The sequence below is a fragment of the Passer domesticus genome, chromosome 9 (genome assembly GCF_036417665.1).
Source record: "Passer domesticus isolate bPasDom1 chromosome 9, bPasDom1.hap1, whole genome shotgun sequence".
Taxonomy (NCBI): Eukaryota; Metazoa; Chordata; class Aves; order Passeriformes; family Passeridae; genus Passer; species Passer domesticus.
This window is the reverse complement of record NC_087482.1, coordinates 35,748,895-35,771,290: the sequence shown is the minus strand read 5'-3', so window position 1 is coordinate 35,771,290 and position 22,396 is coordinate 35,748,895. Positions and strand designations below refer to the sequence as shown.

Below are 22,396 nucleotides of genomic sequence, written 5' to 3'. Positions count from 1 at the left end.
TCCTGCTAAGGGTTCAAGCAGGACCAATGGACAGATAAATCCAGGATATGGAGGGACAGGACATGGAAAATTCAGATTAATCCTCATGGGAGTAGCTCAGCCCCAGAGAGGTCACATAAGAGAGAAGCACAAGCAGCCACAAGCCAACTATCAAGCTGCAGCACAGCCTCCCATTAATTGCCCCCACCATCCTCCAAAGAAGAGATTTTGCAGTCACCAGGTCCTTCAGGGTCTGCAAAAAACTCCCCAGTCCTTTCCATCACCTCACAAGGCACCTCAAAGCAGGTGGGTGAAGTTCCTGATGCAGCCCTGCCCCGAGCACCCCAGCCCCAACATCTGCAGCTCTGCTTGCAATTCTCCAGGGTCAGAGCCAAATCTTGGCTATTTCAACACCCTCCTCATCGGAGGGTCTCCTTTGCCATTTAATTATTGCAGGTCCCAGCTGGTCTCCACTTGTCAAAGGATCTCAGGTTATCCTCCACCTATACACTGAGGTGCATGGTTCCCCCTTCCTAATTTGGCCCTCCCAGTTGCTTCTAATTTAACTGAGACATTCCTAAAGCCCCATCCTCAGTGATGATTTCCACACTCTCCCTTCTGCCATAAGAACATCAAATGCCACTGTGAGAGCACTCCCCACACACACCTTGCTCTGCAGCATTTCTGCTGCATTTAGAGCCAGTCCAGGTCACAGTGTGAGTTAAGTCAGCACCTGGGTGCCAGTAACGTGGAGAAACACTGATCACAGCCTGCCTCGGTCCTGCTGGCCTCAGCACGGCAGTTTGACCACCACAGCAGCCCAAAGGCCAGGAGAGGAGCTGAGGCAGGGCTCCCTGGCTGCTGGTCAGGCTGGGCAGCACGGCTGGGGCTGTGTCCCCGTGTGTCCGTGCCACTGTGTGTGCTCCTGGCACGGGAGCAGGCTGCTCGGCAGCACGGTGCCATCTGCGCCGTCTCTCTCCTTCCCACGGTCAGGCACTCTTCCCTCATCACTTCTTGCCTAAGAGGCTTTCATCACTCCTGGTAATTAGAGGGAGGCTCTCCTTCATGTGTTGAAGTGTTCCGCCTCCCCAAAGCGTGCCAGGAGAGCGAGCAGCCCAGTGAGGCAGGGAGCAGAGGGTGGGGGGGCAGCACTGATATGGACCCACAGCTTGTTCCCCATCTGCCTCCTCCCCAGCCCTGCCAGAGGAGATGAAGCCCAGGCAAGGCAGGGAAAGGGGCCAGACCCACTGGCAGTGCCCTCCTTGCCTCCTGATGACCCCGTGATAGAGGCATGGCACCAGCCTCAGAGCAGCACTTCAGGGTCACTCTGTGCCAAGTGCCCCATCCCAAAACAAGTCCAGGCTCACTGCTGGCCTGAAACCTCCCCCAGCCACAGAAGGCATCCTTGCAGGCAACAAAGCAGCTCTGCTCAACTTTGAGTGCCCCAGGGTCAAAGCCAGAGCCTCTCCACAGCCCCCATGCTTGCCCACATCTCACCCCACAGCTGGGCCAAAAGCTCCCCTCCACTTCCATAAATGATCCCAAACTTGGTAATGCCATGCTAGGGAAAGGGCTGCAGAGAAGCAGAGCTGCAGAGAGGGCAGAAGAACAGCAAAGACCAGGGTGGGTACAGAGCCAAAAGCATCACTGCAGGATGAGCCCAGACTGAGGGTAGCTTCAGGGACTGACTCCTCCCTAGTGTGCAGGCACCTTCAGTGACCACAGAGAGGTTCCAGCTGTCCCCATGCAGGACCCAAAGCAAAGCTGCAGCTGATGGGAAGTGTGGAGAGCCAGCAGTGCTGGATCCAGACTCCTCACTCACTCTCCTTCCTGCACTGCCAGCCCCAGGCATGCCACGGTGCCACGTGCCCAAAGGAGCCCAGAGCTCCTCATCACACTGAACAGCGGGGGCAGAAAACAAAACCAGCATCCACAGGAGTGAGATAAGCCCGAGCAGCAAACACGACGGGACGGGAGGTGTGAGCACTGCAGGCACACACAGACACCGAGGCTATTTCCATGGCACAGCACGTCCCTGAAGGAAGGAAGGACATGGAGTGAAGGGCAGGGGGGAGGAACAGGGGGAAGTTGAATGGCACCAAGAGCAGAGCAGGGGAGGTCCATTAAGAAGGGAAATTATAAACACAGTGTTGATGAAAACAGCATCTGTACAGGCACAGCACAGCCGCCTGCGAGCCCCCTGACTGTTCCTCAGATCTCCTCTTGGCAGGAGGATGCATCCTTAGTGAATACTCAGCTCCAGCACAGCCTGCATCTGGAGCAGCAGCTGTCAGGGCTGAGGGGCTGAACTGCAGTGCTTTGGGCTTCATATCAATCTCTCTACTCTAGGGAGAAGGGGAAATCCTGAAGAGCAGTGGAACCAGAGGCTCAGTGTCCCCGCAGCCCTACACAGACCCACAGGCAGTTTCCTCACTGGTGCCCAGCAAAGGCATGGGGGGGAGTCAGCTCTGGTCTCCCTGCAGCCCTGCCCATCTCAATCCATTTCTGCCCTTCCTTTCACACCAACACAATTCTTTTCCATCCCTGCCAGCTTTTGCCAAGGTCCTTACAGGGTGGTCCAGAGCATCCACCATCACACCAGAGGATGCAGAATAATGTCCTGGGTTTTAAGATAATTCTCTTGAAAGACACTCAGCTGCCTCCCCTTACTGACCAGGCTGTACCAGCCCTCCTCATTCACAACACACATGATGTAAACCAGGTTATCCTGAGCTGTCTCTGGGGCCATCCTACAGGATTTTCCACCTGCCCCAGCTCAGGAACACACAGGGATCTGCTACCACCACACCACTCAGCCACAAAAACTCAGATACACTCACTCAACTGCTTGCAGCCATCTGTCCATGCCTTTGAAAAGAAAGCATCTGTAAGCATCTGGAAGCAAGCAGCAGTGGGCCAACAGAGAAGCAGCCACTCCATGTGTGGGCAGAAAGAAAGGCTGCAGAGAGGAGCCCAGTGGCACAAGGGTGCCTCGGCCACCAGAACAGCCCAGCCCTGCCTTACCAGCACAACCCTGCTGCTCCCAGCCCTTGGGACATGCATTAAAATCCCATTTACTTAATGTAGGCTTACAGGGAAAGCCTGACCTGTGGGATAGAGACACAGCAGAGTCACATCTCTCCAGCCTGGAGGAGTTAGAGCCATTTGGCATGTCTGCCCTTGCCCTAGCGTCAGAGAAATTCAGCACCCTGCAGCTGATGGGACATGGGTGTCACTGCTGTCACTACACTGAGGCACAACCACAAGGCTGGTAGCATCATGGCCACCTCCTGGACTGGAGACAGGTTTCCAGGATGCTTGGATTCCCTCTTGGAATCAGACTTGCTGATATGATTTTCCCCCTTTCCCTGTGCCACACCTGAATTTTTGCTTCCACCTTGCAGCGGCAGGACGTGCTGGTGATGAGCTGAGCACGTTGGTGCTTGAAAAACCAGCAGCTCTGCAAAACCTGCCCACAGAATTGAAGGAAGCACCAAAGGCTCTCATCTTCTTCCCCATCCCGCTCCACTTGCCAGCTCCCTTCCCACAGCCACACATTCCAAAAAGCCAAACCACAACAGGACTTATGAAACAGAGTTTCCAGAGGAGAAATCCAGCAAGAAAACATGGAAACAGAGGGAAGAAATAAATACATCTTACTATTCCCTGGAATTGCTCACTAGCTTTCTGTGAGGATTCCCCACTCCCCCACCTCGCCAGCAAGCTCTGCCAGAGGCAGGCAGGGAGCCTGGTGTTACATCTTTATCTTAAAAGGGGACTCATTTCCCCACAAATGCTTTGAAGAAGGCGTTTAGCTCTGACAAAGAGGACCTCAACATCTGCCCGTGCGCGCGGGGCTCGGCTGGTTCATCGCGCGATCAAAGGTGCCGAGCGCCTTCAAACGCCTGCACTCGAGCAGGGTCCCACCAGAAACCCCCAGGGGAACCCAGCCCCTCCCTGCCATGGGGGTTTTCATCTCATTCCCCACTGCAGGAACCAGAGCCGGTCCCCAGGAGCTGCAGACCAGCCTGTGGGCAGCCCTGCTCCCCTGCTGTGGCTGGCAGGGACCCTCAGCCACCCAGATCCCTCTTTGCAAGGGCCCCAGTTCCCTGCATCAAGCCCTTGGTTTCCACTCCCCTGCTAAATCCACATTCCACAGCTCAGCCACAAGTATTCCCTGCCCAATGCCCAAGCCTTCAGGAGCAGGGTGCCCAAAAGACACCACTGCCTGAAAACACATGCCAGAGCCCCTCAGGAGCTGGGACATAAAGCTGGGACTTCCAGAAGCTTCCAGGTAACTCCTGCAAAGGAATGAATCCCCAGAGAGGATGCAAATTCCAGACCAGGGCTCCCAAGGACCCTGCACAAAGTATCCCAGGAGCCACTGATGCTGGTCTGTGATGAGAACAGTTCCATCACACAGGCATAAAGCCCTGCATTAACAGATGGGACAGCTTGGGAGCTCTACCTGGAAGGCACCCCCTCTGCTCAAACATCACAGCCAAACACACAGGCAGCCAACCCCCTCTGTACCCTCCTTTCCTGCAGAAGTGATCAGATGCATCTTCCTTTCTGCAACCCCTCCCTTGACCAGGCAGGTTCCAGCAGCTCTTGAAAATGCATGGGAAGAAGACCTGCCAAGGTGGTGGGAAATAAGAGAGCCAGGATGCTCCCGCAGCAGCAGGACCAGCCCCACAACCCACATTTTGCTGATGCCTTTCCAGATGTCTGCTGAAAATAAGAGGGGTCAGACTCTCCCTGGTGCACATGGTGGAGCTGCACTGGCTTCCCTTGGAGCTACCCCAGCTGACATCAGCTAAGAGCTGCCTCACTAGCCTCCCATCTTTCCACAACCATCTGAAAAATCTCACTCAAACACTTTGTCCTCAGCTGAGAAATGATTCGACATGCAGAACTCTGCCTTCCAACCTAAACAAAGCCATCCAAACATAAAAAGAAAACATAACGCACAGTGATCAGAGATCTCCACAGGAAAAACATTAGCCTCGTGGAAAAGCACATTGTTCCTAATACAGAATTTATCAGGCTGACGTATAGATTTTCCTCCACAAAATATGAAACCTGGATCTGAAAGGCTATTAACTCCAGAGAGATCCATTAAAGACGCCTGTCTGCAAATGGTATTTAAAAGTATTGCATCATCCCAGGAGGTATTGTCATGCTCTTTGGCTACGATTCGACTGCAGGTCACATAGTTAAAACTACCTCCAAACCCTAAAACTCTTGACGTCAAAAAAATAATAATGTTCACCAGCTCAGAACATGGACTTTTCTATCAGCTTCAACTGGAGCCATAAATATTAATGCATCCATAATTAGCCTTTTTAAATAATGCATCCAAAATTAAACATCAACGCAGTAATAAATCAGTCAGGCTCTTTGTTGTAGGTTTGTTTCAGGGGGGGTAGGGGTTTTTTCCCCTCCTGTGTCAGGCACATAAAATAAAATGCCAATTCCCTCATCACCTCTTCCCACTGGACCACTGATTGGACCAAATCTGATGCCATTTGTGCTTAAAAGCCATCTTTCTTTCATTTACAAAAATAAAAGTCATATCTGCTTTTTGATTTGCAAAATTCTGACATGCAGCCAGCCCGAGCCAAAGCTGAGCTAATGGTGTTGAAACCACAGGATGTGAAGGGAGACAAAGCTCATCTCAGAGTCAAGGTGAGGGAGAAAGTCAAGTTTGCAAAGTCTCTCCTCCCTCACCAGCACAGCGCTCCCAGGAGGAGCCCTGTTCCTGGTGCAAAGAGCAGGAGGGAAGGAATCCCTGTGATGCAGGAACTTTGCAGGGGCTCTCCTCTGACACATCCCTCCTGGAGCTCACTGTGGGTGGGTTCCCAGCCAGGGCACCTGCATCTCACCTGCTCTTCCCTGATCAAAGTGGAAACTCTGAACAGGCTCTGGAGGAGTGAACTCCAGCAGAGCCCCCAAGCCAGGCTCAACACTTTGCAAAAAGACATCCAAAAGAGATCACTTGGCATTTGCTTGTCTGTAATTACTGATCAGCCAGAGCTCCACCATCCATGGCAGATTTCTGGCAGAGAAATGAAATCTCTTCCATTCTTGAGCTCCAAATTCTTTGCCCAAACACACCCCAGCAGGAGCTCTGACGGTCCTAGAGCACAGCCATCCCCCACTGCTCAAGAACACTGTCTGCAGCTCCTCAGCAGGAGTTGTGGTTTGAGACTTTAGACACCTTGCTTAGACAGCACATCAATAATCCGCACCTCCTCTATTTTATCAAACACATATCTCAAGCTGTCTAAAAACCCTTACAGGAGTAGATTTCACAGCAGCCTGACAAGAAGGCAAATTCACAATTACTTCCAGTTAGGAAATTCTTGGGTAAACGCCCCAGGACATGTGGCATGTTCCATCCCATGTTGCTGTAACTTTCCAGCTCCCTCTCCAGCAAGCCTGGGAAGCAGGTACCGTGGCAGGAAAGTACAGGCTTCTCCTCTTGCATTGCCAAGCCACTCCTATTAACTGTTTCCAGGAATAACAAGACACTTGGCGTTCTCAGTCACATGGATTGATTTCTACAGTCTGCAGTGCAGTAAACTCGTTTTTTCTTCCACAGTTTTGCCAAACCCAAAGCTCTGCTCTTACACGAGGTTCTCTCCTGACGCTACATGTTCCCACACACCCAAACCAACTGTGGGTGCTCTGGTCATTGTCCCAGCCTACACAGGCAAAAAGAGGAGGTTTCTCACTGTAAACACCACTGTACTCAACTGCCCTTTCCTTTTGCAACATCAGCACCCACAAAGCTGAGAACTCTCTCTCCCCGTCTCACACCATCCCACCAATCTGTTCCTGGAGCCCTCCCACAAAGTCCAGGCCACTTACGACTGATGGACGCTGCAGTTGTAGAAAACAAAATCCACAGAGGCAAATTTCTTCCCCGTCTCCTTGGATTTCAGGTAGAGCTTCACCACTCGCTTGTCCCCTGCAAGAGACCCAGGCAAAAAAAGACATTAGAAAGGACACAGTGCATGGCCCAGCATTCAGTGCAAGGCTTGTGATGGGCTGGAGGGAGCTGGGCATCACCACTCAGTCCAGTTAATTAACAAAATCCTCCAAGTGTGGCAATAAAAAGAGTGTGTTCATCCACCCCCACTCAGACACCTAAGGGGCCAGCAGAGCCCAAGTACAGCTCTGAGCCCCTACAGCTAAACACAACCTGCTGGCGTGGAGACTGGGGCCTTAGGTTATACTGGGTGTGCTGAAAGAGTGTTTAATAGTTTTGGGGTCAGAAGAATGTCCTAGACCCCATGGCCACATCTACCCAGGAATTGTTCACAGATGGAAATAGGGCCAGGGTGACCAGGAGTGGTCAGCAAGTAAAATCACAAAGTGGTTTGGGGTGGAAGGGACCTTAAGGATTATCTAGTTCCCAGCTCACTGCCTTAGGCTGCATCCATAAGCTGTGCCCATGGCTTGGAGGAGACTAAAGAACCAGCCTCCCATGAGCAGCTAGTCCTTCTCCTCCTACATCCCAAGAACCCAAGTGGGGTTCAGACCCGAGACTGGGATCACTGTCCCAGGAGGACTGTCCTCCTCCACCTCTGCCTGTGGGGTAATACATGGGACATTTGTCTCAGGCTTTCCTCCACTCTGGGGCAGAAGCTCACCGCGGCCCCTGGTGATGGGGATGACATCCTTGGCAGAGGGAGAGCTGCAGTAGATCTTCCCATCCTCAATGCGGCTCTCTGACTCGGTGAAGTCTTCAAAGGAGCAGTTGACTCCTGCCGAGAGGTCTGGGACGTTCCAGGCCTGCAGGACCAGCTAGGGAGGAGAGGCAAGAGCATCAGCACAGAGGGCTAGGAAAACAGGCTCCCCTGTGTCTGCTGTGTGTATGTCTAGTCAACAGAAAAGACCACGGGGTGCAGTCCCTCCTCTGCCACCCACACATAGTGAGGAGATCTACTCTGGGCTTTTGCAAGGGAGCCCCATCCATGCACCTCCCTGCTCAAGGAAGGAGCTCAGGTTTAAATGGGTTAAGAGCTGGAATGACTCACAGCCTCTGTCCTCTGCCCTCAACACACCACAAGCCATTATGCCTCAGCTCTCTACAGAGCACAAGAACAGCATCGGGGCTGAAGTATGTTGCACAGAAAGGCAGAAAGGCACCCACTCCAGCAGAGGCAAGGAGGGGAAGAATCCACCTCTTCCTTCACAAAGTCATCCCCAGGGTCAGCAGTTCTCACTTTACAAAACGCTTGCCTTATTTCTAATTTGAATTTTTCACAGCTTCCAGCCATTAGTTCTTGTTATGCTTTTCCTTGATAGATTAAAAAGCCCTTTAGTCCCTGATATTTGCTCCTTGTAAAGGCACTTATACTCTGTAATCAAGTCACCTCTTAATCTTCTTTTTGATAAGCTAAGCAGATTGAGCTCTGGAAGTCTCTCACTGCAAGGCATTTTCTCCAGCCTTCAACTCATTTACATGATGTTTACGGGAGTTTTTCAGTCCCTCCTTTTGAAAGCTGCACTCCAGCCCAAGCAGAGCATCCCTGTGTCATCCACCCCAGACCTCTGTGCAGCATCCTGCCACCAGTATGGAGATAATTACCCCAGGAGTGAAAGCACTGCCCAGCTCCTGGCTCCACCCCAGGAGCATCAAGAGTCCACAGGTCCCATCTGCAGCCATATCACATTTATCTCCACATTACCAAAGAGCATTTACCCCTGCAGAAGTGCTTTCCAAACTGTTTCCATCCAGCGAAAATTCCCCTCTGATGAGAACTTTTTGAGATCTGTCACGGAGCCAGTTCTTAATCCACTTAACACGTGCTTTATCAATATTGTATAATGCTAATTTTTAATCAGAACGTTGTGTTGTACCAAGTCAAAAGCCTTGTAGGAGCCTAAAGACATCACATCCCCACAGTACCTCTTCTAATTCAAGTCATAAATTCACCAAAGAGCAAAATGGGGTTTGTCAGACACAAACCCACGTTGACTGGCATAAATTATCTTCCCATCCCTAAATCATTATCAGGTGTATTCTGAACCTGTTCTTTTTCCTTTCTTCTTCTAATTCTGAAGTAAAACAAAGCAGTCTCTGGCTATTTGGTCCTTTATGTATCTGAGAAAAAAATGAGCACCTTTTCTGTTTCTGGGGCTTTTCTCAACATTCAGTTATTTATTACAAAGGCATATTATTACATACATCCCCAGGCCACAGAAATCCTTGGCCAACTTCTTTAGGATTCCTAAGTGCCAGATATCTAGACCTTGCAGTTTATTACTAGTATATGCTGTTTCTTATTCTCTTCATGGTGCTAATGGCCTGAAAAATACTTCAGGGAAGTGCCTCATCCTTTCTGCCTGCACGGAGAGAGAGCAGCAAGTTGAGCATCAAAGTCTCATCCCAAAATATCTGCTGCAGGCTGGAGTCAGAGACAGGCTATTGAACTAGAGCTCGATTGCTGGCCTATGAATGGCATTTCTGATGGTCATGCTTTATTATGGAGAAATATTTATTGCTCAGTTATGTCATTTCTGAATAATCATCACCTGGTTTACTATCTCCATCAATATGGAGCCAACGGCCTGCCCCCATCCACGCCTTGCACTTTGCTCTGCTTTGACTCAGACCTCTCTTCCCCTTTTTCCCTATTCACCGTACAAGTCATCAGTTATTTTTAATTGCCTCCTCCGCAGCCTTTGCCTCCAGAGGGTCAGGAGGTGGGGGGGGGGAGCCTGAGGGAGCAGAGGTGCCTTACCGGGACCTCAGACATGGTGACGGAGATGTTGCTGGGCTGCACGGTGAGCTGCACGCACTGCTGCAGCTCCGAGGCGAAGCGCTGCGGCTCGTCCGCCCGCTCGCACCGGTCCTTGCGGGAGCAGCTGCAGGGGGAGGAAAGCACCACGGTGAGGAGGAGAATCCCCTGGGCTCCTGCAGGGCTTTGGGCTGGCACCACGGCAAACAGACCCTTTGGCACGGAAATGATGGCCAGGTAGGGACTGAGGATGACCATGGTCCATACCGGAGTTCTGCTCTCCCCTGAGACTGCAGGAGTATTTTATATTCAGTTTGTATTATTGGCACAAGAATGCCACACCCAGGAGCCTGTGGGCAGGATGAGCAGGCCCTGGCAGCAGCTTCACCATGCATAGAGGCTCCTAAGCACAGCCTGGGCACCACACGAGGGGATGACTGACCCCTCGGACCATTCCATCTCGCAGCACTTTGGAGCCAAAGTCCAGGAGGGATGTCCCCAAGGATATGGACATGTTTTGTCAGCTGTAGGTCACTGGCACAGCTGCAGGGACAACCCTGCTGTACTCACATGTTGTGGAGGACACACCAGCCGCAGTGGGGGTCCCGGGAGCCCAGGCACAGCTCACAGCTCTCGTACTGCTCACAGCTCTCCACCGGCACACGCGTCACCTGTGGGGAGCAGGCACAGAGTGAAGGGGGTCACCTTGACGTGGCAGAGACAGACCCAGCACAGGCTCACCCTGGGCTGTTAGTGGGGAGGCAGGAGAGGCTGAGCCCCTCGCCATCACCCACTCCTCTCCCAGGCCCAGCACATTTGCAGGCAACACTCCCACCCCAGAGAACTTTTACTCCAAAAAAGTTCCTTTCATTGTTGCACCTTAGCAGTATTTGAGAGGGGGCTGGGCCAACTCAGCTGCATGTGGGCTCCCAGCGCCAGCCAGGCACCCCATGGCTGCTGCAGCCCTGCTCTGAAAGGGTTACCAGTCCTTTATTAATTGCTCCTCCAGATTTGATTAAAATCCCCTCATTCTCCAAGCCCTTCGAGCTCTGTTACAACTGTTCATTTAATTACTTTCCACCAGCACTCTGATAACACCGAGCGTACTAGGGAAGAGAGTGGGCTTTATTAAGGAGAGGGGAGGAGAAGAGGGAGGACAGGGAGGGGGTGCAGGGAGGGGGTTCCTGCTTGCCTGCCACAAGGAATCTGCAGCACCAAGCAGCTGCCCATGCCTGCCATGCTTGTGCCTCAGTTTCCCCACTGCTCCCATGGGGCAGCACTCACTCATTAATTAAAATCTGCAAACTTCTCTACTGAAGGCTGAACCTGGGGTGTTCTCCCTCCAAACAGCACAGCAGAGCACAGGCTCAGCATGATGTCTACAGGGCTGGGATTTCCTAGCCAACCAGTCCCCCCAGGGTGGTGAGGACACCTCTAATGTTCCCATTTGTTTGTCCCTGACACTGCTTTAGGCAGGTGGTAGCAGAGGGCACCCCCCTGGCAGACCCTGCCCTGACAAGTGTCAGGTCCCAGGAACTGTGGTGGTCCCTGGAGGAGATGCCCTGTCCAGGACAATGCAACTGCCCCCTTGGCATCCACTTCTCCAACATCTGCCCCACAGAGGGGAAGCTCAGCTGAGCAAGCCCTGGGACAGAAACAGCCAGGGATGGAAACACAGCCCAGGACAGCTGCATGGAGGAGCCCAAATGCAGGTTCTGCCCCACCTGGAAAGCTGCATGCTTCCTGCAGCAGAGCAGAAACCAGAAACAGCCACTGGGAGGAGGGGGAAAAGAACTGTGCTGTCCCCTCAGGACTGTCTAGACAAACCTACATTCCTGCTCACTCGTCCTTTCCCTCCCAAGCCCTCGGGCTGGTGGCCAGGAGACTGTGAGGCTCCCAGCTCTGCTTGCAGTCCCAGTCACACACACACCCCTGGCTGGGCAGAGGAGCAGAGGTGCTGGGAGAACAGGCACAGCACACCCCAGCACGGCCACCCTGTGTCACCTGCCAGGCATGGTGTGCTGACACCAGATCCAGAGTGTCACCACCATGACAGGAACCCGCTTCACTCCCTCCCATTCAGCCCATGGGTGGATGAACTCACACCAGCAGCCCTCCCACAGGTCCTGGGGACACCAAGACAACCAAAACTTCCTATAATGTGCCCAGACCATGCTGCCTGGATGTCAGCACCAGATCCAGATTGGGTCTGTACCTCCAGTTAGCTCAGCACAAGCAGAGCCAGGGACCAAGGGGTGCACACCAGCAGTCTGGGGTGCACCAGCCTGATGTCCCCTCTGCCCTGTCATGCAAAAGCAGCTGCTCCAGAGGACAAAAAGTTGTTTGGAGCAAGGAGCTCCCGCTGACCTGCAAAACCCTTGCTCAGGAGGGGACGGCCAAAACAGGGAGGAGATTTATGGCCAGCCACTCACAGCAAGGAAGGGTCAGGAAGCCCTTGGTCCCCAGGGGCCATGGGAATTTCAAGCAGCTGCTGCTAACAATTAAAGCCTCAGGACAGTGTTTCTGCAGGGAGGAGCTGCCCCAGGGTCCCTAGGCAGCTCCAATCCCAGGAAGCAAAGGGCAGCCCCCCTAGAGAGCTGCCCAAAAGGCTTCCCAGCACTCAGGACTGTAGACTAGGGCTGCAGTGTGGGCTGCCAAGTCAGGAGAGCAGAGGACTGCTGACCCCTCCCCTCACCTGTTTCTCAGTCATGGCGTAGATGTGCTGACGGTCAGGGCTCAGCACCAGGTCCCGCAGGATGGAGCTGCCTTCGTGGGCCACAACATTCTCATATTGCAGAGCTTGGTGCTTCCTCTCAGCTGGCAAGTCCACGAGGATCTGTGGGGAGAGCAAGGGGGGATGAGCATGAACCCTCACACACCTCAGCCCGCACCAGGATGGGGGATACAGAATGTGCCCCATTAGGGACACCACCCCTCCATCCCACACCAGTGGGGTGACTCCACAGCCCCTGCAGCACAGCAAAGCATCAACTGCTCTGCAAGCATCCCAACCCTTTCCAGAAGACCAAACTGCAATGCCTTCTTTGCTTTACCACATTTGACTGGCGCATTTGCACCACATTCATGCCGAGGGCATTCATCTCTCTCCAGGGTGGGAGGACACATCCCTGGCTCTCACATTGCAAGCCATCATGTGCTGCTGCCCAGCCCCAAAACCCCTCCAAGTTGTAGCACAGAACAGATGAGTCCCCATCTTGCAGCAAAGCATGGAACCCCATCCTGCCCCAGGGTGCAGAGAGCAGCTCAGCTCACACACACGGCCCGAGCCCGGCCAGGCAGGAATGCTGCGGTGAAGGCTCGGCTCCTGCCCGCCCTCCCATCACAGGAAACACTTGGACTCGTGACCGGGGAAGTCAAGAGGGTCTCTAGGAAGCTGGAGGTCAACAGAGGTTCAGAGAGCGCCTTTGTTCCCTGAGCAGGACCATGATGAAGGCTTTAATCTCCTTGTGGCTCACAATTACCTTAAAGCTCTTCCCAAGCACGCCGGTTCCCGATGAGCAGCACATCAGGAGGCTGCAGGCACACACCACGCTGGGCTGAACTCAGCTCTGCCACTTGGCACACCCTGACTGGCACCTCCACCAGCCAGAAGGACTTTGTGCTCACCCCATTACTCGTGATACTCCCAAATTCAGGATGACCATGGCATGGGGCAGCGTCAGAGAAATGCTCAGAGGGTGGGATGGGATGGGATGGGATGGGATGGGATGGGATGGGATGGGATGGGATGGGATGGGATGGGATGGGATGGGATGGGATGGGATGGGATGGGATGGGATGGGATGGGATGGGATGGGATGGGAGCCACACCAGCCATACATTCTGCAAAAATCCCAGCAGCAGCATCATGCCCAGCAAGATGGAGCAAACTCTGCCTGTGATTATCTCCACGCTGCTGCTGGCACACAGAGAGACCTGGTCCAGCATCCCCATTTGCAGGACTCAGGAGAGGGGCAAATTGGCTGCTTGGAAGCATCCCCCCCCCAAATGCATCCCACAACCCTGCCCTGATTATCACACCCACTCCCACAGCCCAGCACATCCATGCCCACCCCGTGTGCCCCCACGGCAGCCACCTCAGCAGCCTGGCCACCTCGCCTGCTCCTGCAGTAAATTGCTGCCAGCATTTGCACAGTTCCCAATCAGGAGGATAGGGGCTGGGAAAGCAGGATCCCGGTGTGCAGCTGATTAGCATGGAAATGTATGCGGCTCACAAACAAACCGGGGCCCGTTTAATTAGAGCGGCGCCTTTGATTCACTGCCAGCCTCCTGCATGCACCAGCCCCGGATTATTTTTAGGCAGTTTTACAAAACAAATGTATTTAATTAAGAAAGAGACCCCTGAGCAACCAGAGAGAGATGAGTCCTGCATAGCAGTGAGCAAAGGGGCTGCCCCCTCCCCAGGGATGTGACAACTGGGTTTGCAGGGCCAGGCTAACTCTTGGGAGCTCACAGCACAGCCAAAAACCCCCTGCACTACTTTCCACAGGACAGAAGAGCCTTCACCACAACCCAAAATTGTCCTGGTATTCTCCCACGGCTTCTCAGCATCCTTTGCTAGACCCCTGCACAGATTCTGCTCCCCATCAGCCTCACACTTGGTACCACTGTATGCTGGGGACCCCAGAGGTGCTAAAGCCTCTGCCTGCCTTTCTGGCAGGGGTATCTTTCTGCCCAGGTCCAGGGCCACGTTTCTTCCTACTCCAAACAGATGAGAGGAGGCCAAGCCGCAGACATCCATAGTACATGGCCAGCAGTGTCCCTTGCTCAGTGGTACCCAGCATCACCCCCAGAGCACAACCCTGCCTCCCCACATCTCCTCAGAGTTGCTCCCCTCCCAGCTCTCAGTTTCTCCCCTACCAACTCCTTCCCAAGCCTGCTCTCTGGAGGAGCGTAACAGGGAGCACCCCTTCCACTGCCCAGCAACGCACCATCACCCCACCTCACTATGGCAAGGTGACAAACACACCTTTCCAATCCTTTTATGGGCCGCAGTTGCGGCACAGAATAATCGATACAGTTTTACCCTGGTTCTAAAATAGATCTATGGCTGCGTGTCGCGCTGGCAGTAATTTTTAACTAGCGGGGTAATTTCCCCATTACATTATTGCACTGTGCAGTGCTGGGAAAGAGAAAGAGATGTATTAAAAAAACAACAGACATGAAGCACTTCCAGTTAATTTGAGGCTCCAGGAAGAACCTAAAAATACTCTCAGTAGTCAAACGGGGCTGGAACCCAGCCTGACACACGTCAGGATGTTCTGGTGGGGCCACGCACACACAAGAACCCTTCTCTCTAGCAGCTCTTCCCCTGTTGAGGATAACCTGTAGGTGTGTTTGGGAATCAGGAAAATGAAACTTGGAAGAGCTGGTAATCATGATGTTTTCTGCTTGGCCAAAGCACAGGGCAGAGAGAGAGACTGTGACTTAGGTCATGGTAGGAAAATGCATCCTAACACTCCTCTCCAGCATGAGGAGATCGGAATCACAGAAAGGTTTGGGTGGAAGGAAGCTTATAGTTCATCTAGTTCTAACACCTCTGTTCCAGCTCCCTGGCTCCATTACACCATGTTGCTCAAAGCCCCATCCAACCTGGCTTGAACATTCCTGGGGATCCACATCTTCCACATCCACAACTTCCATGAGCAACCTGTGGGAGCAGATAGACCCCAGACTCCCCCATGCCAAGCAGGACCCAAGTGCCCAAAGAACCCCACTGCTGTGCAGACAGAGGTGAAAATCCAGCATCAGGGCCTTTCCAGCAGGGTTAGCCCCACATGAACCACCCATCCTGGCCAGCAGGATAAGGATGGGCTCTTTGGACTATAGCATGGTAGGGCAGCTCAAGGAATGCACTAGGAATACACAAGGAATGCACTGGGAATACACAAGGAATGCACAAGGAGCCTCCATCTCTTACAGACACTGGAAGGGGCTGCTTTCCTCCCCCTCCCTGCACCCAGGGTAGTGGGAGCAGGGAAAGGGGGAGAGGATGCAGTTTAATCAGAGCAGACCCCCTCAGAAACACTCTCCTTCCTGCCCACCCTGGCTGCCTTCCCACCCAGGGGAAAAGACATTTACCATAAATAAATAAATAAATAAACATATTAACCTTTCTCCTCATCCTGACGCTGATATAATTACCCAATACTAATAATTACTCACACTAATTTCTTGCTCAGGATTCCTGCCCTCACTCCTGGCTGCCTTGGGCTGGCTTCAGGCAGCAGCTTGGTGGTGATGCCTCCTCCCAGGAGCTGCAGGAGCCCCAAGGGGCAGCCAGCTCCTGGGGCTGTACTGAGGCACAGGAGCAGGAGTGAGGGTCTTGAAGGGCTGCTGCCTTTTTAAGCACATGGGGAGAGCCAGAGGCATGAAATTATAAACTCCCTTCTTGGGTGAATCATCCCAAAGCAAGGCCAGGGGCTGCTCTGCCAGAAACCCATGTGCACACCCTCCCCACTCAAACAACGAGCCCACCCCCATGGGGCCAGCACCCAGCATAACTTCACCCCAACAGGGGTTTAAGACCTGCACCCCCAGAAGCTGAGAACCCTGTCAAAGGAAGGGTGAGGGAAAGGATGGGGGGGCAACACCCCAACCCCTGGCAACCCCGGTGTAATGAGTGACTGCACACTGCACACCCCAGCTGGGCAAATGCAAGGTCCTCTCCCAAGAGACCCAGAGACAGTTCCTGGGGATGGCTTTGTCTTGGCTGGAGAAAGGAGCTGCCATCCCACACAAGGCTTTGGGGGAGGCAAGCATATCACCTTGCTGAGAAACAGCTCCTTCCATGGCAGCACACTTCTCCCCCAGGCAAGGTGCCCTTCAGGCTTGTCCAGGTGAGGAGGCACTTCCCCAGTGCCACAAACACTGCTGGCCAGCCAAGCACCAGGAGAAACGTCTCCCAACATCCTCACAGCACCAGCAAAGAGCACAAGGCAGAGAGGAGCCAGCTTTTGGAAAGACAGGCAGTGAGAGGAAGGCGGGGCAGCAGCCATGACCTGGCACCCACCCAGCGCTGGCAGCAGGTCCAGGGGAGGACAGGGCTTTACAGCTCAGCCTGGGCCAGGGACACCAGGTGGAGAGGGAGGAAGCACAGCTGGACAAGGAAGGCAGCTGCAGACATGCCAAGGCTGCTTTTGGATTTAACACATGCCAGCAGAGGTCTGTGCGGGGTGTGGGAGGTGTTTGGGTGGGCCACTGGCTCCCCACAGGACCAAGCCCACATTTTTGGGGGCCCACAGAGAAGGTCCCCAAGAGAGCTGATCTCACAGGGGACACCCCCAAGCCCAGCACCAGGAAGAGGAGGCTCTGCCCTGCCCCACAGCCAGTCTTCCCTTGCACCCTCCCACCCCAGCCTTACATCTCCCCACCTGCAGGCTCTCCAGGCTCCATCCCGGGTCCCCAGCGTCCCCCGCAGACCCCTCCTCTGGGCAGGAGAAGTGCTCAGTCAGGCTTTGTACTCTTATCTGCGCAGGGCTGTGATTAATTCGCAGCGGCTGGCAGCAGCTACAAGAGGAGGGCGCTTTTGCCCGCCTGCCACACTTCAAAGGCAGGGACTTATCTGCCTGAAACACACTCGGCAGCCTTTTCACGGGGACCCTTTCCAGTTCCACGGGGCTCGCACGGTGCTGACAGGCAACGCGAAAGAAAGGCTTATTTATGGGAGTGCATTTCAAAGCCTCCCCGCTTCCCTCTCAACACACGCTGAGGGAAGCACTGAGTTCCCCAGCCCCAACGATCTCCACTGGGGACAGGGATTAAACAGGCAGGGACGAGACACGGCTGTGAGGATAGGATGCTGGAAGGAGGACCCTGCCCTACCTGTGCCCATGTCCTGGTCCCCTCCTGCCCTGTGAGCAGCTCCGTAGCACATGGCTGAGCTGGGAGGAGGAAGATGCTTTGTCATGGGTGGAGGGCAGAGTGCAGCCCCAGCAGTGAAACCTTCCCCTCCCAAGGCCATTGGTGCTCACAGCTCAGGCACCATGGAAGCCCCAGGCCCCCACACCCAAATCAGCAGGTGGAAATGTCCCCTCCCTGAGAGCAGGGCAGTGAACACCCCCAGCATTCTGCTTTGATTTTGGCACCATCCACCCAAAAGGCACAGGATAGGGCAAATATAACCAGAAGAAGAGTAGGTCATGGCAGAGCTGCCCCTGCAAGCCATGGAGCCACCTCCCAGAGGCAACAAAGGGCAAATGCAGCCTGGCCACACCGGGGCAGAGGCGACAGCTGCTGCATAGTGTCACACAACACCACGCTGACAAGCCTACAGCAGGAAAAGGCACAGCCCATGTCCAGCCAGGGGGGCTTGGGGGAAAGGGATGGCCTTGGGGGGTCAGCCTGCAAAGGCCCTCTTAGCACATGGCCTGGGTTCACCCCAAGGCAGTAAGAATGTGGGGCAGGGACACCAGCTGCCCCTCCACATGCCTTTCCCCAAGACAAGCAGCTGCCACACACACGCCCTTCTCCAGTTTCCAAAGGAAGGGAAAGGGTTTAAATTAAATTTCTGGATCAGCTGCTCCAAGGAGACACACTCTCTTTTTCCCTCCACCCAGAAAGGTGCAGCAAAAGGCAGGGACAGGAGCAGCTGCGGGGCCATGGCATCATCTATCCCATGGACACAGCCTTGGGAGCTGGGTACTGCAGCAGAGGGGGACACTGGCATGCTGGGGATCAAGAGCAGGGAGGTCAAGGCTCCTGCTCCCTCCCACTGCATTTCAGGTTACCAAACTTTGGCGTCCAGGGTGGTGAGGATTTGCCTGTGGCTTTGCTCAGATAACCAGGAAATTTCCTTTAGGAGTGCCCCAACCCCACTTTACCAGGGCTACCCCTATGGGTGCTCTGTGCCACGGGGCAGGAGCAGGACAGCAGTGACAGGGTGCAGACAGCCAGCAGCAGGGCCACGGGCAGGGCTGTGGGATGCATCTCGCAGGGGCTTGTCCCAGGGCTGATGACAGGATGGGCCCCACAGAAACATCCCAGCTATGCAGGGCAGGCTGGCAGCCGACACCCCGGCTCCCCCCTGCCCCCCCAGCCGGCTGCCAGCCCCTTCCCTGCCATCCCTGCAGCTGCCTGCACAGGAATGCAGCCGGATCCGACACACGCCTCCCGCCAGACGGGCGGGCAGCTGCTCGGATCTGGCAGAGCTGGGCTCTGTCCTCTCCACCTCCCCTGCAAGAGAAGGCTTCACTGATCGCTCACACAGGGCTGGGATGCTCCTGCCTCATCACTAACCTGCAAACGAGCAAGGTAAGCTGCCTGATTGCATTCAGTGAAACCCATTCAGTTGATAAAGATGAGCACAAGCCAGGCTTTTGTCCTGTGCCCAGCATCACCCTGAGTTGGAGAATATTGGACTTGAATCATATTGGAGAATATGGGACTTGAATCATATTGGAGAATATGGGACTTTAATCATATTGGTACAATAAAGCAAAAAACAAGGAGATACTTAATCTAAATCAATGCTCAAATGCTCAGCAACAAACCCAGCACCTCACCCACACTGGCAGATGTGACACAGGTGGTTTCAAAGCTGGTTTCAAAGCTCATGTTGCTGCCAATGTGTCATCCCCAGGCAGGATCCTGAGCTCAGCCATGTGGGCTGGGGACAGACACACTCACTGCACCTCTCTGAGACGTGGGGTGGGAACTGAGTGAAGCACTGGGATTTGCCATAGGAAAGAGAAGAGAGAAGGAGGCAGGGCAGCAACCCTGCCCAGCAGGCCCCAAAGCACAGCAACACCTTCCCCAGAACTTCCCAACCACCTTTTTCTTTCATTTAAACTCATTTCCATCTTTTCCTCTTGTTCAGCCACCCACACAAGTGGTGCTCCACCATGCTAAGTGGGCTCAGCAGAGCCAGTTACACCAGCACCACTCAGCACAGCACAGGACTGACCAGCTCCATGCTCACCATCTGCAAACCCTCCCAAAATCTCTCCTGACCAGGTCTGCTAGCTTTGCTCCATCAGCAGGATGGGAAGTACAGCCCAACACACTGTTCCTGCAATTTTGAAAGAACTAAAACAATGTCAGAAAAATCCTTCCCGTCTCTCTGTACCAAAACTGAACTGCTGGAAGGAGGGAGAAGTGCCAGGATAATGCACAGGGGAAGCACCTTTGGCAGAGTCAAACCCAGGTGCAGGAGGGACTGATGGATGGTGAAGTCACAATGAAGTGGCAGGAGGAATTACAGGCTCCCACTGGGAGCCACACAATGTGTTATGGGTTAAGGAAATTGCCCCACTTTCATCCCAAATAAAGCCCTAGGTCCCATCCCCATCCCCATCCCTGCCAGTCCCCAGCCCCACAGCAGCTCTGTCAGTCTTGAACCATTGATTTCTCAGCTTTGCCCTTCAAAACCCTCTTGGCTCAGAGCCCAGTTCATATTGTCTAGTCACTCAGGAACAAAATATCTCTATTATTATTGCAATTATTTCCCAATCAGCATCGCTCAGGGCTGAGGCCATCACAGGGGGCCCCCAACAAGCAAATCAATGGGCAAGCACTGCCCTGGGGCTTCCAGGGACCAGGCAGGAGGCACTGGCAGCTGCTGAGTGGCACAAGGGAAGGGGGATGGGGACCCCAGGGACCCCTCCATGTGATGCCATGACCTGGCAAGGTGGCAGTCTTTGCTGACCCTGGGCCAAGCAACAGTGATGCAACTCAACCTCTGCACAGAGCCTTCTGCAGCCACCAGCCCTGCTCTGCCCCTGAGGCTAAAGAGAACTGACAGGAATTCCAGGGTGTCCCTGGGGGCAGCACGGCAGCTGCCAGGGCATCAGTTCCCTGGGGAGGGAGCCTCAGAGGGTCTCAAAAAAAAAAAACCACAGTGCCTGTTCCCATTCCAGCAAAAATATCCTGTGAAACCCCAGCACCACATCCCACCAAAGAAATGTCCCTTGCAAGGGAGAGGAGCACAGGCAGGTAAGACAATCCTGCTTTTTCTCAAGCCTTGGGAAGAAAGGAGGGAGCTCTGGAGGCAGGAAAGCTCAGTAACAGATGGAGAAGGAATTTTAGCCTTGCAAAATGGAAGGGAAGGGCAGGAAGAGCACAAAGCAAAATGCAACAGAGATCTCCTCTCTGCATCCCACTGTTCTCCTCCATGTGAAAATAAAGCCGTGGGTGACAGCAGTGAAGGGCAGAGCACATCACAGAAATACTGGATTATTTTTTCTCCTGTTCATTAATTACTGAAGGCATCCCAAGAGTCCCAGCAGGCCCCAGGCACGAAAGGCATGAATGAAGCCATGGCAGTGTGTCACCCTCCCAGCTCCCACAGGACTCAGACTGCACGTGACCAGCCCGGGGCCAGTTAATACCTAAACCTCCCAGAGAAGGCCCTGGGGAGAAAGCTCTCACCTGAAGGACTCAAAACTGAGTTTTCAAGACAAAAGCCATCTCTTCCACTGCCAAGGCACTGGCTCCTCCAGAGATCACATGGGGACCAGCCCAAACCCTTGGCTCCTGGCTCCCCTTGACACACAGCCCCTCACAGCAAGCAGAGCAGACCCAGAGCCACCAGCCCCAGCCTCTCCTAGCTTAGAATTTAGTATTTTTTCTGCAAATCCAAATTATTTGCCTCTTAATGATGCTGCTCAGCTCAACAGGGTAGCATAAACCTTTTTTCCTGGGCTTCTCTCAGCTTCTGCCCAGATATGCAACCAGACCAAGGTAACCCCAACACGAATGCCAAAGGCTTGTCACCATCCTGCCCACATGGAACATGGAGCAATGATCAGGAAAAGTCTTTGCCTGTGACCACGGGCTCATTGCTGCCTGAGAACAGGAATGGGGACCACCCCATTTCCAGGGAAAAAAGGCAGGGAGGGGCTAACAGGCCTTCACCAGGGACATATCAGGGAGGAAGTATCAGCTCCCAGGGCTGCAGCACAGCTGGAGATCAGCTGGATCCCTCCTCCCCTCTCGGCTCCAGGAAAATAGCTGTTTCCTTCCTGGTCCCTAAACAACACAGCAGCAAGAGGAGCTGCCTGAGGACTAGGCAGGGGCTTTGGCCTTGCAAACAGAGGAGCCAGCAGCAGGAAAAGCCCACAGAGTGGAGGCTGTAGAGGGGCTGTTTCAGTGGAGGCACAGTGGCTCATGTCTGGATTTACCCATCCATCAGACTCCAGTCCCTTCTGCACCCCCCTCTCAGCCTCCCACTCATTCAGCTCCAACCACATAAGTGCACCAGCCACTATTTCCATGGCATGAGAGCCAAAAGCCATTTCCTGCAGCAAGGGGACTATAATAGGAACAAAATCCACTGCACATTCACCTCCACACAGGGAGAAGGACAACACTGATGGCACAGCAGGTTCAGCTTCACCCATTTAACACCAGCTTTGATCCCTTCCTACCCATCAGTCCTCTTTTTACTGCAGCTCTGGGCTGTCCTGGTGTTTTATCTCTGTGGACAAATCACACCAGACTGCCCGGGAGGAGCTGATAAGCAATAAACAATCAGGGTCTAAATATCGCAGGGCACAGTGACATTAAATATTAAGAGCCAGCACAGGCAGTACAACTGGGCATGCAGAGTCTCTTACAGATTCAATGACAAAATCGTACATTACCTGATGAACTCCATGAGAATGAAATCCATGTCATCAGGAGAAGACAGAAAGTTACAGCCACAC

The 22,396-nt window shown here is 53.7% G+C and overlaps 1 protein-coding gene across 2 annotated transcripts in view; it reads right to left on the bottom strand.

Moving 5' to 3' along the window:
- Positions 1-22,396, bottom strand: part of PLXNA1 (plexin A1) — a 112,400-nt gene that overhangs the window by 50,666 nt on the left and 39,338 nt on the right. For both annotated transcript variants that reach the window (XM_064432727.1, XM_064432728.1), the window contains exons 4-8: positions 12,427-12,567; positions 10,302-10,402; positions 9,735-9,858; positions 7,638-7,791; positions 6,853-6,952 (exon numbers count right to left, since the gene is read on the bottom strand). In XM_064432727.1, the coding sequence (XP_064288797.1) occupies positions 6,853-6,952; positions 7,638-7,791; positions 9,735-9,858; positions 10,302-10,402; positions 12,427-12,567 (620 nt within the window). The remainder of the gene's footprint in view (positions 1-6,852; positions 6,953-7,637; positions 7,792-9,734; positions 9,859-10,301; positions 10,403-12,426; positions 12,568-22,396) is intronic.